A 15,837-nucleotide genomic window follows, 5' to 3' on the forward strand; every position below is an offset into this window, starting at 1 on the left:
CAATGTTAGGTAAGTGGTACGTGTCAAAGTAACATCCATATATTTTTCTAGGAAGCCTTGAGTCCCGGCATTCATTGGCCATCCCTTGACAGGGGCCATTGTAACGAGATAATCAATGTCATTCACTTCACCTGTAAGTGGTTTTAATGTTTTGATTTGATTGGTGCAATTTATTAGAGTTAATAACAATAACTATGAAGTGCAATGTATTCCCATAAATAATTATAACAATGAAAATATAATGCCTTATGAATGCACTGTAACATGATACGAAAATATAACTTTCATAAAAAGCTTTACCGTATACTTTATAAAGCCTGGAAACTTTCAGAGCCGAGTTAAGCCTGCTTAGTGAGATGTTAATATCATACAGCTTTTTTCATACTTGTATAAGCTTTACACTTTGTGCTGCTGTCAGTACCAAATGGCAGACTCAAAAAAAAAAAAAAAAAAAAAAAAAAATCTGTTTTATTGGCTGCAAAATAATATAGATGGGCCATGAGTAATGTTATTCATTTATGAAACAACAGCAATAATTAAAATTGTAATGTAATAATCAGGATTATTTGTCTGCAACCTTAATATATTTGCTGTATACTAGATCTTATTAGGTGCTTATTTCCATATTTGCAATTGTCATGTTTTGTGTATAATGATATTATTTCTTTTTAAACATGATCATCTAGCTATTGATAAACTCTTGTCCTGAACAGAGATGTCCAGGACAAACAACTACATAAGTTGACTCTAAATAAATACACTGGCGTAAACATTAAACATCTTGTGAACTTGAGCATTATTAGCATGAGATTTTATGCTAATTTTGATCTTATTTCAAGGAGCCATGCATCAACATTATAAACCAACATACCTGTCTCCAGGTATTGCCAGCATCTGATGATATAAACATTCCTACATTATTGTAGGAAAGCTCGGAGCCCATATTTCCTGAGTAAAAAAAACAAAGATCAAATTGAAAAGGAGCAGAAATCTAGCAATAACATAATTAGTATGTTAGTAGACATTTCCTTGTTGGTTGAAGCACTGTGAACATTTACAGTGACCCTGTGTTCAAGGTGGTCGTGACCCAACACAGCAGTCGGAAATCATTTCGTTTTCAATGATTCATGCCGATTTACAGTGACAAGACGGCAAACCCACCAGCGACAAACTAACCTGAGCGAATTGCGGTGAGAAAAACGGTGCTGCTGTGAGCACAGGGTTACAAAGCTAACTCCGATTGATTAAATGGTCTGTATACAGTATACTGCATTATAACCTTAAATCAAGACCAGAAAGAACGAGATTCAGGAGCAGGCGGTATTGTCTGTTTGTTTTTTTTGTTTTTTTTAATGCCAGAATTCGTTGTGAAATATGATCCAATCTCTATCTATAAGTCCATCTGCACAAAGTGGAACTTGGAGACTATCCCAAGAGATTCAGAACAGAAGGCAGGGGACACCCTGGGCAGGGTCCAGCCCCATTACAGGCCACAATTACATACAACAGCCAATTTAGAGATGCCAATCAGCATACAGTGCATGTCTTTGGATTGGGAAGAGAACATGCAAACTCAGTGTACACAGGGTGGTGGCAGGAATCGAATCCTCAGCCTTGGAGATGCGAGGCCAAGCCACTGTGCCCACCATTAATCACAACAATTTATCATATCCAGGCGATGTGATACCCATGATACCTGAGAAAAGCATGTTGTGGCATAATTTCTCTGCATTGATACTAATCATATCATCCAGTCTTAACACATACCACCAACTTTTTATTAAATAAATTTTAGTTTTACAGGCTTACACTTACATTTAGACTAGCATCTGTAACTTTTCTCCATATCTCCACTGCCTGAGTACAACCTATTACAAGATGTTCATCTTTAAAAGATTTAAAGCATTCTGCAGCATCCAAAGCAACTCCATGAGTCAACACAACACCACACACACACTCACACACACACACACACACACACACTTGAAAAAATAAAGATAATTCCAATGGGTTAACAAGCAGACTTGTACTTACTTATAGACAAACAAACGCTCAGAACTGATGTTTGGTTACTTTGGCATGTTCATAGGCAGTAGAAGGCTTAACTCTGAGTGTGTGTGTGTGTGTGTGAGAGAGAGAGAGAGAGAGAGAGAGAGAGAGAGAAGGAGAGAGAGATATCCTGTGGCCTTGTTCACATGCTGTCATGATGAGATTTTCACACACATACACACACAGAGTTACTGTAAAAGCCCAAATCGGCTCTGAAGGATTTGCAGATCAGCCGCGTCCTAGTGGCATGACTGATGTTTACACAAGCAAACATTAGAGAGAAGGACAAGCGCATCGACACGTTCTGCCACTCAGACATGTTTGCAAACAGCTTAATGAGATTTACTTAAGTAATTGATTGCACACAAGCCCATACATATTGAAGTGCATGCTCATTGCTAAGGCTAAAAGAAAGAACACACACCTGGAAATAATATAGTCAGATGTATACTGTTCATGATATATAAAATAAGAGATCTGCCAGCTTTAACATAATCTGGATTCTTTTTTTTTTTTAATCTAGCTGTCAGACGTATGCTTAAAAAGACTCTTTAGCTTTCAGGCGTTTTTTTTTTTGGTGTGTTACCTATAGCGATGATCACTCCTGGCACCGGGTTCTTGGTGGTAATACTTCCAGAGACGTAAGGGTTTTCTGACATCTGCAGCTGAAGGTGTAGCGAACAAAATGGCTGGAACAGAGAGAAATGACACATAGCCATAGCCAAGTTATTATGTGGCTGTCTATCAGACTGTGCCGATGTGACACTGCAGGCATTAAACGGATGTGAGCTGATGGGGGGAGAAAACGCACTCGAGTCACCTTGTAAGAATCACTGTGTTTGACACAGCAGCCTATTTTTCACTTTCATAACTTTGACATAATATGAATATTATAGAAATGACACTTACTGTAACTGCTACTCTGTTTATAGTTGGCTTTTGCACTAAAGACCATGCATCACTCAAGGAATTAACTCACCAGTAGGAATTTTTTAAAAGTTTAAGGTTAAAGTACTGCTATTTTACTTAGCATATCATTAGACATGTCCATAAATGTGAGGCAGTCTGAGAAAACCAGCTGGATGTCGCTAAGGCCGAATTCTAGCAAAGAAGCAAATACAGCTCTGGAAAAAAATTAGAGACCACTGCAAAATATTCAGTTTCTTATGTTTTTTTCTTACATGTTTTTTTCCTAAATTCAAAATATAACTATTGTTATTTAGAGTGTATATTTAAAGGAAATGACAACACATCAAAATAACCCAAGATCATGCAGTATTTTCAGAGCTTTAATAACTCAAATAAAACAAAATGCAAATAATTTGTAAAGAAATTGTGTTAATGCTTTGGCTAAATAACATTAAGAAATCAGTATTTGGTGGAATAACCCAGATTTGCATGCGTTTTGGCTCCATGCTCCCCACCAGTTTTTCACATTGCTGTTGGGGAACTTTATACCACTCTTTTTGCAAAAAAGCAAACAGCTCAGCTTTGCTTGATGGTTTTGTGACCATCCATCTTCCTCTTGATGACATTCCAGAGGTTTTCAATAGGGTTCAAATCTGGAGATTGGGCAGTGGTCTTTTACTTTTTTCCAGAGCTGTATATTTCCTCAAATTGTTGTAGGGATTGTTGTAGGGCGATTAAGGGTGCAGTTTAACAAACACAGTCTGTAGTCTGCCTGAAGATGTTTATAATTCATAGCTACCTTGCTAATTAACTCTGCTTTCCTCATGCCGTGAATGTCATGATGTGATCGCTGTAATGTGCCATAGTAAAATGGACATAAGCCTAATAGATTGAGTGCGTAAACCATCTAAATGCCAGCTGTCAGATATCTGTGATGCACACATGGCATCAGTGATTGTTTCAGCAGAGATTTAAGTGCTAACAGTGATCAGCTGAGCTAGGACTGAAAAAAAAATAAGGCTCAGGTTCATTAAATAGTGTGAAACTCAGGAAACAAAACTAAACAGGTTGATAATTAGGATCAAACTGATGACTTAATTTCCAATATAACTTTTGATCTTGGGTAAAGAGTCACTAATATTGTATTTTTTATAACATTAGGTTACAAATGAACAGAGCAATGTCATCTAAGGATTTAATATGATTTATTGATTTACTGATTCCAAAATTTGGGTTGTGGTGATAATTAGTGGGTGGAGTTATATCCAAATAACTGTTTCTCAGGAACCAGTTACAGAAGGTGCTTTCCAAATCACAAACACTAAAAATTCCAAGAAGGAGTGCAGTTTCGGTTAAATAACTGATGGTGTACTTATTTAACTGAAAAAAAACAAACCAAAAAACAAAGTTTGTGATGTTGGACACTTCATTCACTCAATGGTCACAGCTTTGCCTATATAGTGGAAGAGGGGCGGGGCTACTAGGATGACACATGAAGAAAAATGTTTCAAGATGGCCGAAAACACTGTGGCGGAAAAGACATCTTACAAGGGCTTTATTTTTCATTATTTTAAAAATGAGTGTATTCTGCTTAAGGTAGCAGTGGCGCATTATTCCATCGAATGAAGAACTTAGACTTCTGGTTAGAAAAAAAGTTCCATTTGAAACAATACTACGTTTCAAAAATTCATACACTAGATGATAAAGTAAATCATCATAGTGTAAAGTGCAAAGTGTCTAATATGTTCTGACACAGCTCAAGTCTTAGGAAGCTTTTTTACAATAGGGGCTTGGTCCTCACTGCATCTAGCTATATTTTCATGTGTATCATTGATTTATAAACGGTTGATATTATTCCAATCCAACCACTGAACCCTGCTTTTATTGTTACTATCTTTACAACAATCGATTACGAAGTGAGCAGACGTCCTTATGAATACTGACATGTCATTAGGATGCGCACAAAATGCATTCTGGCATCTCCTAGGGCAAACAGTTGTGGCAATGTGTGACTATTAATACAAATTAATCCAGCTTAAAGTGCCCTTTGCAAAGATGCACACTCTTATTGTGAATGCTAATTGCCTTTTACACTCATTAGCAACAATGACAGCGGGAGGATTTGGCATTAAATCTGAAAAGCCCACTCTCCAGGGCTCTCTGCCACAACAAAAGACAATTATATCTGTTTGCTCTGTGCAACTAAGTGTCACCTTTCATCTTTTTCAGTGTGGCCAGCGTGGCATTGTTGTAAGGATGGCAAAGATGACAGGGTTTAACGGCGTTAATCAGAAGGGTTATCGGGTGCTAATTAGTGTGTCAGACGAAGCTTTGAAAAGTTAACCTGTGCTATAGTGACAACTGTAGTCATATTCTCTTTTCATTTCCTGCTCTAATCTTTACCTGTTAGCTTCAAACAGGAACACAATGCCAAACATGTTCTAGTCACATTAAATAAATTAGGAGTCAGTTTGCTAGAGTTAGTTAAAGATCATGCTTCTAAGTTTATGCATGTTGTTGCTTCACACTAACTGTGGGTTATATTCAGAGATGACACACCAGAATTTAGACTTCGAACCTAAATACAGAATTAAGTATTATTTATTAGATGTTTTTCTAAAGTTATGCCCATATATGATCTTTCAGTTCATTATTCAAATTGTGAACACATTATATTGACCTTAGAAACATTTGCCATATTTTATATTAATTCCACAACACAAAATTGAAATTAAAAGTCTCGTCAAATTATATTATATCGCTTGCGCACATCATTTTATGACCTTGTTTAAGTGTCTTGTGGCTTTATGCATCAGCACACAATAGAGAATAAATGAATTAAAATTAAAAATACATGCAGAGAATGAAAAAATAATAATTTTGTTCTTCAGTCTGCGTTTTCTATCCCAGATTTTTTTTGTTTGTTTGTTTGTTTGTTTGTTTGTAAAGGTATTATTAAAATAATTACTATATAACACATCACAGTAAAATCTGGCAGCATCTGAGGTGCGAATTATAAGCAGGTAATTAGGATGATCTGAACAGGAAGTCAAAAAAATAGACTCAGGTTTAAGCTCGGAATATATGCAAATTTTTCAGAGTTAAAACTGTCATAACGTTGAGATTCCAGTCGCCAATTATGAACATGGCACTAAGTGAAGTGCTGAATAAAAGGCTGTTCTTTGTAAGGAAATAAGCCTTGTAGCTCCTACCATTGTCCTTTCTGTTATCAGTCCTCATCACAGTACTCCAATATTGCCCATGTCCACTAAGGAGCATTACTAATTGTTCAGCTTCAATTATTTATAGCTTTCCAAACATTCTCGGGTGAGCAGTTAACTAATCAAGATGTAGCTGCCATCTGTTTCTTCTTGTGGAAAGACCTTTCTTTCATTTACACAGCAATTTTATGCAAGTTACCCGACTTACCTTTTTCTTTTTTTTTTTTTTTCTAGTGTGTAATATTCTCTTTGATTATACACACACACCAAACATGTTGCCTTTTATCTTGGGAGAAGGAGCATTACTTTGCATGAATCTCAGAGTTAATTATGTGCAAAGCTGTCTTTTGTCTTAATAAAGTACACTCGCAGCTTAATGAGAATTTAATGAGGAATAAAACTTTTGAAAAATATGCTGTCAGTAGGCAAGAGAATCTACACCCACCTTTAGCTAGGACAGAGGAGGGCCACAGCTGATTGCAGATTTTTTTTTTTTTTTAACAATTTGCATAAAACAGGTTACAGCAGTCATGAAGCAAAACTAACAACATTTATATACAGTATTTATAGATTTTTGTAGTAATTTTTGCTAATTCCCCCCCACACACACTTAGGCTTTTATTTTTTATTTTTACCTACAATTCCTAATCTCACCTGCACACAGTAAATCTCGTTCCCCTCCAGGTCTGTAGTGGGCGCCTGCAGCAGCCTCCAGTCTCGACCCTTATTGTAAGTGATGTACGTCTTCACCTGGTTCTCCACTTTTCTATTTGCGATCAGCATGCCTTTGATTCCTGAAACCTAGAGGAAGTGGGAGATGAAAGAATGACTTTCATGCATTTTACACAGGATTTTAAATCCACATGGTAATATACTTATGAGTTAACATCACTTGAAAATATGTTTAAAGAACAGTCCATCAGTGAAAATAGCCGATATTAATATATACTAGAAGAAGCCCCTTCCCCTTCTAGCTATCTCACATCAGGAATCATTTGGTTGGAACTTTTGGTGGCTCTTTTTATTTTTTAGGATATTTTGTGTTATTAATGTGTAATACAATCTGTTTCATTAAAATTTTCAACTTAGCTTAACATTTTGCAGAAAACAATAAATGAAAATGATTAAACAGAGATATGAATGGTCAAAACTTGTTTAAATTTACAAATAATTTTAATAGAAAACGAGAATTAGAAAGTGCTGTTTGCTTTTGAAAAAAAAAAAGATGGCTCTGCGGATCAATTTTACATTTTCATTTAAAAAAATCCCCCATTTTTTTTTTCAATTTAGAAAAGTTAGAAAAAGAAAATATTCTAAGATAAATTTTAACCAGAAGCCAATACATAGATATCTCCTCATATTCATCCCAATCACCTTTTAGCTCCACCTCTAATTGCCTCCCCTAATTACACTACACCTTTGTCAATGTCCTCCCATTTACTCGGCTGACTAACTCAACACCATTTGTTTTGACAGCATCCGCCTCATCGCTTGGCCCTTTTGAAACGAATCCAAACTTAGCAGTATTGAGTCGTGACAGGCCAATGCAGGCCGAGCTGTTTTGAAATGTCTCCTCGGCAAAGCAGGAGACGGGTAAGTGGCACTAATGGCCAACGTGTCTGACAGTGTGGCACTGGACAGACACAGCTAATGAGGGGGCCTCCTCCTCTTCTGGGAAGCCACGTCAATCACAGATCATGCTGATTATTTATTATCCTTCTTTGCCTCCATCCTTCCTTTACAAGCTCCTAGGAGCGGACAGTGTTGGAGTGAAGCCTCGGGATCCAGCCGGAATCAAAAACCTGTGCTGCTATTAAAATATACAGCAATGTTTTTGGGTTGTCTGCTGTTTTTAGTAGGGCTGATATGGTTTACATGTAGACTTTAAGTTGTTGCAGCAAGAGGAAGGGAAGGAAAGGAAGAGAACTGAGGAAAAACAAACAAACAACAACAAAAAATATACTAGGAATTGAACAAAGATTCAGACAAAGTCCTTTTTGGGCAAACAGGGGAAACTTCAAATCTGACATAACATTCAGCAGGATCTCTCGATCCACTTCTGACAGCTCTGCCCTAGCCTTCTGTTAAGTATCACAATCAACTGCTTGTGCAACTCCTTGTTCCTTGAGACTGCTCAACACACTGCTGCCCTCCTAACATCCACCTCAACTAATCAAGACCTTCACTAGCTCATCACCCACCTTAGCTCAACTAAACAATATTATCTCATAGAGTCTATTATGCACTCTATTATTGTGTTGGTCCCCCTTTTGCCAAAACAGTTTGGACCCGATGAGGCATGGACTCCACTAGATCCCTGAAGGTGTGCTGTGGTATGTGGCACCAAGATGTTAGCAGATCCTGTAAGGTGTGAGATGGGGCCTCCATGGATTGGACTTGTTTTTCCAGGACATCCCACAGATGCTTGACTGGATTGAGATCTGGGAAATTTGGAGGCCAAGTCAACACCTCAAACTCATTGTTGTGCTCATCAAGCCATTCTATTTTTGCTTTGTGGCATGGCGTATTATCCTGCCGAAAGAGGCCACAGCCATCAGAGAATACCATTCCCATGAAAGGGTATACATGGTCTGCAACATTGCTTAGGTAGGTGGTATGTGTCAAAGTAACATCCACATAGATGGCAGGGTTTCCCAGCAGAACATTGCCCAAAGCATGGCACTGCCTCTGCCGGCTTGCCTTCTCCCCATAGCGCATCCTGGTGCCATATGTTAAGTGATGCATACACACCTGGCCATCCACGTTATGTATAAGAAAACATGATTCATCAGACCAGGTCACCTTCTTCCATTGCTCCATGGTCCAGTTTCAATGCTCACATGCCCATTGTTGCCACTTTTGGTGGTCAGCATGGGCACCCTGACTGGTCTGCAGCTATGCAGTCCCATACGCAATAAACTGTGATGCACTGTGTATTCTGACACCTTTCTATCAGAACCAGCATTAACTTCTTCAGCAATTTGAGCAATAGTAACTCATCTGTTGGTCGGTCCACACAGGCCAGCCTTCGCTCCCCATGTGCATCAATGAGCCTCGGCCGCCAATGACCCTGTTGCCGGTTCACCACTGTTCCTTCCTTGGACCACTATTGATAGATACTGACCACTGCAGACCGGAAACACCCCACAAGAGCTGCAGTTTTGGAGATGCTCTGATCCAGTCGTCTAGCCATCACAATTTGGCCTTTCGTCAAACTCGCTCAAATCCTTACGCTTGTCCATTTTTCCTGCTTCTAACATCAACTTTGAGGACAAAATGTTTACTTGCTGCCTAATATATCCCACCCACTAACAGGTGCCATGATGAGGAGATAAATCAGTGTTATACACTTCACCTCTCTATCTATCTATCTATCCATCCATCCATCCATCCATCCATCCATCCATCCAAACACCGAAAGACACACCCACCCACCCATCAATTTATCTATCCAACACCCACCTACCCGCCCAGCCATCTCTCTCTCTCTCTCTCTCTCTCTCTCAGAATAAACTGCAAGCGAGACTCATCTTTACACTTGCCCAATTTTCCTGCTTCTAACACATCAACTTTGAGGACAAAATGTTCTCTTGCTGCCTAATATATCCCACCCACTAACAGGAGCCATGATGAGGAGATAAACAGTGTTATTCACTTCACCTGTCACTGCTGATAATATTATGGCTGATTGGTGTATATAAAAATATATTGATTTATGTTTTCAGTTTTATGTTTTCATCCACCAGATAGAGGATTTCTTCTCAACAATTGTTTCGGAGAAAGAACATGCAGAAAAGTATCAAAGTCACCCTGAGGCTTTCAAAAAGTCAAGTGTGAAATGTCAAAATGTTTTTGAGAAGTGACACTAGAAAGAAGAAATAAGCTAGTCTAAGCACTCTTTGCCCAGTAGTTACAGATAAAGTACCATATAGCTATATCATGTCACATTCTTCTGAGGAAATGACTTTGATTTCACAGGCAAACTGAAACCAGAGAGTTAAACTAGTCTTTTTTTCCGAAGATTTTACATTCAGGGTAAACTCTAGAGACTTGGCTGTGCAAATTCAAGAAGCTTTCTACAGTTTCTAAAATATTCAAAGGAGCCTATCTGGTACCATCAACCATGCCTTAAACAAAGTTACAGAGATCACTTTTTTCTGGATCAGTGTGAGTAATTATTTATTTATTTACTTTATTTAATTTCACAATTTGGGGGGACTTTTTGGTTCACCCACCTTACAGGATTGAACGCCTTGATTAGTTTGGTTCCAATGTATGCAAGTTACATGGAGGAATGATCATGAACCCCACTTGACAAAATTCCTTATGGTAACACTTCCAACAAAACCAAATAAAACCAGTGAGACACCCCACAACCCATTCGGCACCCCTAAACAAAAAAAAAAAAAAAACTTTCTAGAACAAATAGCAAAACAATCAATTCCTCACTTTTCAATATGGAGATAGATATGAAAAATATCAGTTTTCTAGCTTTGTGTCTGAGAACCCAGAGGAAAGGTTTGCAATAAGCTTTAATGAAAAATGCTACAGCTTATTATAGGTATGGATCTCCACATGATTCACTATTGGCAGGGCAAGTCTTAGTCAAGCCAACTTTGGCAAAGCTTAGTCACTGCACCTCACGATCGCTACTTTAATGAAATCATCCTGGCTGCCACTCGCTAATTGATTGCTATATTAAACCATGGCAGGAGGCACTGAAAATCCATCAGACCTTGGAGCACACCTCTAATTCTGGTATATTCCACTCAATCATATATGAACGCAAGTGCTTTAACTCTTAGGGAATGTTAAAAGAACTTAAATGAAAGTAAAAATTTTAAATCAGAGTTAATGCTCTACTATTGTGATTTGAATGATTTGTAAAAATATCAGTGAGATTGGCAAGGGGACCATGTAGCAATGATTAGATACACATACCAATCGAGTCTGAAAGGAATACATGAGAGGAAAGAAATAGAGACATTTCTTTAGTTATTGAACTGAACATTCTTTGTCTGAAGTAAGTATTGAAAGCCTCTTGTGGCTTCATAGCTATTAGTGCTTTCTGAAGTAAATCTACTCCTTAATAATAATAAAAAAAACATAGCAGTTCCATTAACACAGCTGATAAATGTAGGCATACATCTTGTAAAACTATAGATGAAAGCTGGTTGAAAATTAGGGTTGACGTAAGCAATTAATGTGATGCAATTTGATACTGACAGCAATGAATATCAAGGTGCCAAAGCTCTACTATGTCTTGTCAGCGTGCGTCACATATTCTAGCAGGCATCAGCAATAAAAAAAAAAGTTTCATTTTCATAAACGGATCACGAATTCAATAAAGGCTACAGCAGCGTGTGTAATGTGAGCAGCTAACATAGAGGAGGACTTTGAGTGTGTGAGTTTGTCCATGATATTGTCTTCATTCTACCAGATGATTGGCATCTCCATTCCAGCGTGTTTTTTTCACATAATCTATTTTTCAGGCTGCAATTTAAATCCAACTCCTCACTTACTGCCTTGCTTACATTCTGGGAAATAATAGATGTTATAATTTAATAATAATGATAATAATAATAATAATAATAATAATAATAATAATACTTATTATTATTATTGTTATTATTATTTGTTTCCTATTTATTTATACATACTGTACATACATACATATTTACTACCCTCTTTATTAAAAACATCTAATGTATCTTTGCACATTCATCAGCCAATCATGTGGCAGCAACATGAAAATACACGTCAAGAGCTAATGTTCATATTGAACATATGAATGGGGAATTTATGTGACTTGTGGCATGGATGTTGGTGTCCGTTTGAGTGTTTCAGAAACTGCTGGAATTCCTGGGATTTGTCTTAAAGTATCTCTGTTTACAAAGAATGGTGTGGAAAACTCCTTCAAACAAACAAAAATCATGAGTATGAGTTATATGGGTGGACATTTATTGTTGATGAGAGAGATCAGAGGAGAATGGCCAGATTTTATGTGGGTGAAAAGCTCTGGTAACGCGACTAACCGTGGTAACACGACAACTGTGGTGAGCAAAAAAGTCATGAGGCAGAAATGCTTTGTTTATAATACAGGTCAGAGGAGAAGAGCTAGACTGACATAAACTGACAGGACAACTCAAAAATCTACTCTTTACAACAACAGTCAGAAAAAAGCATCAGCGAATTCATACTGGATCTTGAGCAAGATTAGGTTCCATTCCTCTCCGATGAGAACATGAATCTAAGGCTGCGGAAACTGGAAAAACAGTTTTTGAGATGCTTTTCAGATTGCTATGTTTTTAAAGAGTGGCTGTTTAAGATATTGTTGGTAAGGTGTTTCCGCCCACAGAACTGCCTCTTACTGGTTGTTATGCAACATAACCTCTACAGACTGTTCTGTGTGAAAATTCCGGAAGATCAGCAGTTTCTGAAAGGGCCCTACAATCCAGTCCACCAGCAAGTTAATATGGAACACGTACCTCGTACAGGTCTATCATACTGTTGCCCCCAAGACCTCGGGTGGTCTTGACATTTTCCAAAGCCAGAGTGAAGTAAACACCATGCGGATCTGAGATGTACAGGTTGTATGTGTCGTTCTGGTTCCATTCTTGCACAGCAGCAAAAACCTGACCTTGATCTGTGCTTAGGATGTGCATGTCCTGCATCGAGAGAGTGAGAGGGACAGTAGGAGTTAAACGAAGAGACTGATCATTAGCAAGGAATCCTGCTAAGGCTCTGCAGGTATTCTCTATAGGATTCCAGTTAATTAATATGAAAGCGTTGTCTAACATGTGTTTTAATGGACATCCAACTGACCAACAGAAACTCAGAGACTCACAACAACAAAGCCAAGACAATTTTCTGCCTGATGATGAAAGCTTTGGGAAGAATGCTTCTGCACAGTCGGATGAAACAACTTTTCTACACACACACACCCACATACACACACACATGCTTGATTCCATTAAAAAATGGAATTTAAAAAATGGATACAAAAGTGATTATGCCTTCATACTATTAAACACATCATCCTCAGGTAATTCATGAAAACTCCTATTAAAAATTTATTTCTTATTTTCTTACCTTTGGAAGGGAATATTTAGGTATTTTGATGCGTGCAAAAGGTCCCCTTTGGTAAGACACATAATAAGCAGCTCTGCCAGACATGGTCACCTGTGGAGAAAAAAAACAAGCATAAAATAAACACTGGCACAATATATATTTTGAATAAGCTTTCACAGTGTAACACTGACATTTTTGACATGACATACAAATAGATTTCACGAGCTGACCGACAGATTGTACACCAGGTTTATATTATCTGTCAAAATATGTTTTGTTATGAAAGCCACAATTGTGAAAGTGGATAAATAGACAGATATCATGTTAATACAGAGACTAAAAGGTGTTGAAGTGACAATGTGCAGAAGGATAATGATGAATACAGACAGAATGAGACAAACTAAATTGTACACTGTGTAGTCCAGGGTTACTATTAAATACACTACAGATCTGTATCTGTATAGAAGGAAGGAAGGAAGGAAGGAAGGAAGGAAGGAAGGAAGGAACAAAGGGTGGAAGGAAGGATAGGTGGAAGGAAGGAAGGAAATGTGGAAGGAAGAAATTAAGGAAGGGTGGAAGGAAGGAATGGAGGAAGGATAACATGGAGGAAGGAAAGATGGAATGATGGAAGGAATGAAGGAAGGGTGGAAGGAAGGAATGAAGGAATAATGGAAGGGAGGAATGGAGGATGGAATGAAAGGAGGGAGGGAGGGAGGGAGGAAGGAAGTAAGGAAGGATGGAATGATAGAAGGATAGAATGAAGGAAGGGTGGAAGGAAGGAATAAGGGAGGATGGATGGAATGATGGAAGAATGGAATGGAGGAAGGAAGGAAGGAAGGAAGGAAGGAAGGAAGGAAGGATGGATGGATGGATGGATGGATGGAATGAAGGAAGGAATAGAGGAAGGATGTAATGAAGGAAGGAAGGATGGAAGGAAGGAATGGAGGAAGGGTGAAAGGAAGGAAGGATGGAATGAAGGAAGGGTGGAAGGAAGGAAGGAATGAAGCATGCATGGAAGGGTGGAAGGAAGGAAGGAAGGAAGGAAGGAAGGAAGGAAGGAAGGAAGGAAGGAAAGAAGGAAGGAGGGAAGGAAGGAAGGGTGGAAGGAAGGAAGTGTAGAAGGAAGGAAGGAAGGAAGGAAGGACTAACTAACTAATGAACTAACTGGCTTGTGCATTATGAAATACCAACACACTGACATTTACCAGTTAATAATACCAGAGTCAGCATGAAGGACCAGTCCTACTGTATATTTGCTATTGAAAAGCAATATATTCAATATATTCAACAAATATACAGGAATCTGCATCATTAAACTATCATCAAGAAAAGACAATTTAGTGTTGCATGTAGTAATTAAATAGAATTTTAATATACTGTAGGTTTATCTGAACAGTGAGAGACACTGTTTGTTTTTTAAAAACAAAAAAAATCCAGAAAAACACATTTCAAAAAAGTTCTACATTGATTTGCATTTTATTGAGTGAAATAAGTATTTGACCCCTTTGTAAAACATCACTTAGTACTTGGTGGCAAACCCTTGTTGGCAATCACAGACATCAGACATTTCTTGTGGTTGGCCACCAGGTTTGCAGACATCTCACATCTCAAGGAATTTGGGCCCACTCCTCTTTGCAGATCCTCTCCAAGTCATTAAGGTTTTGTGGCTGACCCTTCAGCTCCCTCCACAGATTTTCTATGGGATTAAGGTCTGGAGACTGGCTAGGCCACTACAGGACCTTAATGTGCTTCTTTTTGAACCACTCCTTTGTTGCCTTGGCCGTGTGTTTTGGGTCATTGTCAGGCTGGAATATCCATCCACGACCCATTTTCAATCCCCTGGCTGAGGGAAGGAGGTTCTCATAGAAGATTTAACGGTACATGGCCCCGTCCATCGTCCCTTTGATGCGGTGCAGTTGTCCTGTCACCTGGGGATGGTGTTCTTGGAGTCATAGGCAGCATTCCTTCTCCTCCAAACACGGCGAGTTGAGTTGATGCAAAAGAGATGGATTTTGGTCTCATTTTCACCCAGTTCTCCTCTGAATCATTCAGATGTTCACTGGCAAACTTCAGATGAGCCTGTACATGTGCTTTCTTTAGCAGGGGGACCTTGCGGGCGCTACTGGATTTCAGTCTTTCACGGTGTAGTGTGTTACCAATTGTTTTCTTGGTGACTGTGGTCCCAGCTGCCTTGAGATCACTGACAAAATCCTCCAGTGTAATTCTGGGCTGATTCCTCGCCGTTCTCATGATCACTGAAACTCCATGAGGTGAGATCTTGCATGGAGCCCCAGACCGAGGAAGATTGACAGTCCTTTTGTGTTTCTTCCATTTGGGAATAATCGCACCAACTGTCACCTTCTCACCACGCTGCTTGGCGATGGTCTTGTAGCTCATTCCAGCCTTGTGTAGGTCTACAATCTTGTCCCTGACATCCATGGACAGCTCTTTGGTCTTGGCCATGATGGAGAGTTTGGAATCTGATTGATTGCTTCCTTCTGTGGACAGGTGTCTTTCATACAGTTAACAAGCTGAGATTAAGAGCTCTCCCCGAGAGTGCTCCTACTGTAATCTCAGCTCCTTACCT

At 38.7% G+C, this 15,837-nt stretch overlaps 1 protein-coding gene across 1 annotated transcript in view; it reads right to left on the minus strand.

The window, feature by feature from the left end:
* sorcs3a (sortilin related VPS10 domain containing receptor 3a) overlaps positions 1-15,837 on the minus strand; it is a 241,544-nt gene that overhangs the window by 37,107 nt on the left and 188,600 nt on the right. Inside the window, exons 8-12 of the mRNA XM_058381182.1 lie at positions 13,272-13,361; positions 12,668-12,847; positions 6,834-6,980; positions 2,636-2,738; positions 872-948 (exon numbers count right to left, since the gene is read on the minus strand). Coding sequence (XP_058237165.1) covers positions 872-948; positions 2,636-2,738; positions 6,834-6,980; positions 12,668-12,847; positions 13,272-13,361 — 597 coding nt within the window. The remainder of the gene's footprint in view (positions 1-871; positions 949-2,635; positions 2,739-6,833; positions 6,981-12,667; positions 12,848-13,271; positions 13,362-15,837) is intronic.

Source organism: Hemibagrus wyckioides, linkage group LG26 (genome assembly GCF_019097595.1).
Source record: "Hemibagrus wyckioides isolate EC202008001 linkage group LG26, SWU_Hwy_1.0, whole genome shotgun sequence".
Classification (NCBI taxonomy): domain Eukaryota; kingdom Metazoa; phylum Chordata; class Actinopteri; order Siluriformes; family Bagridae; genus Hemibagrus; species Hemibagrus wyckioides.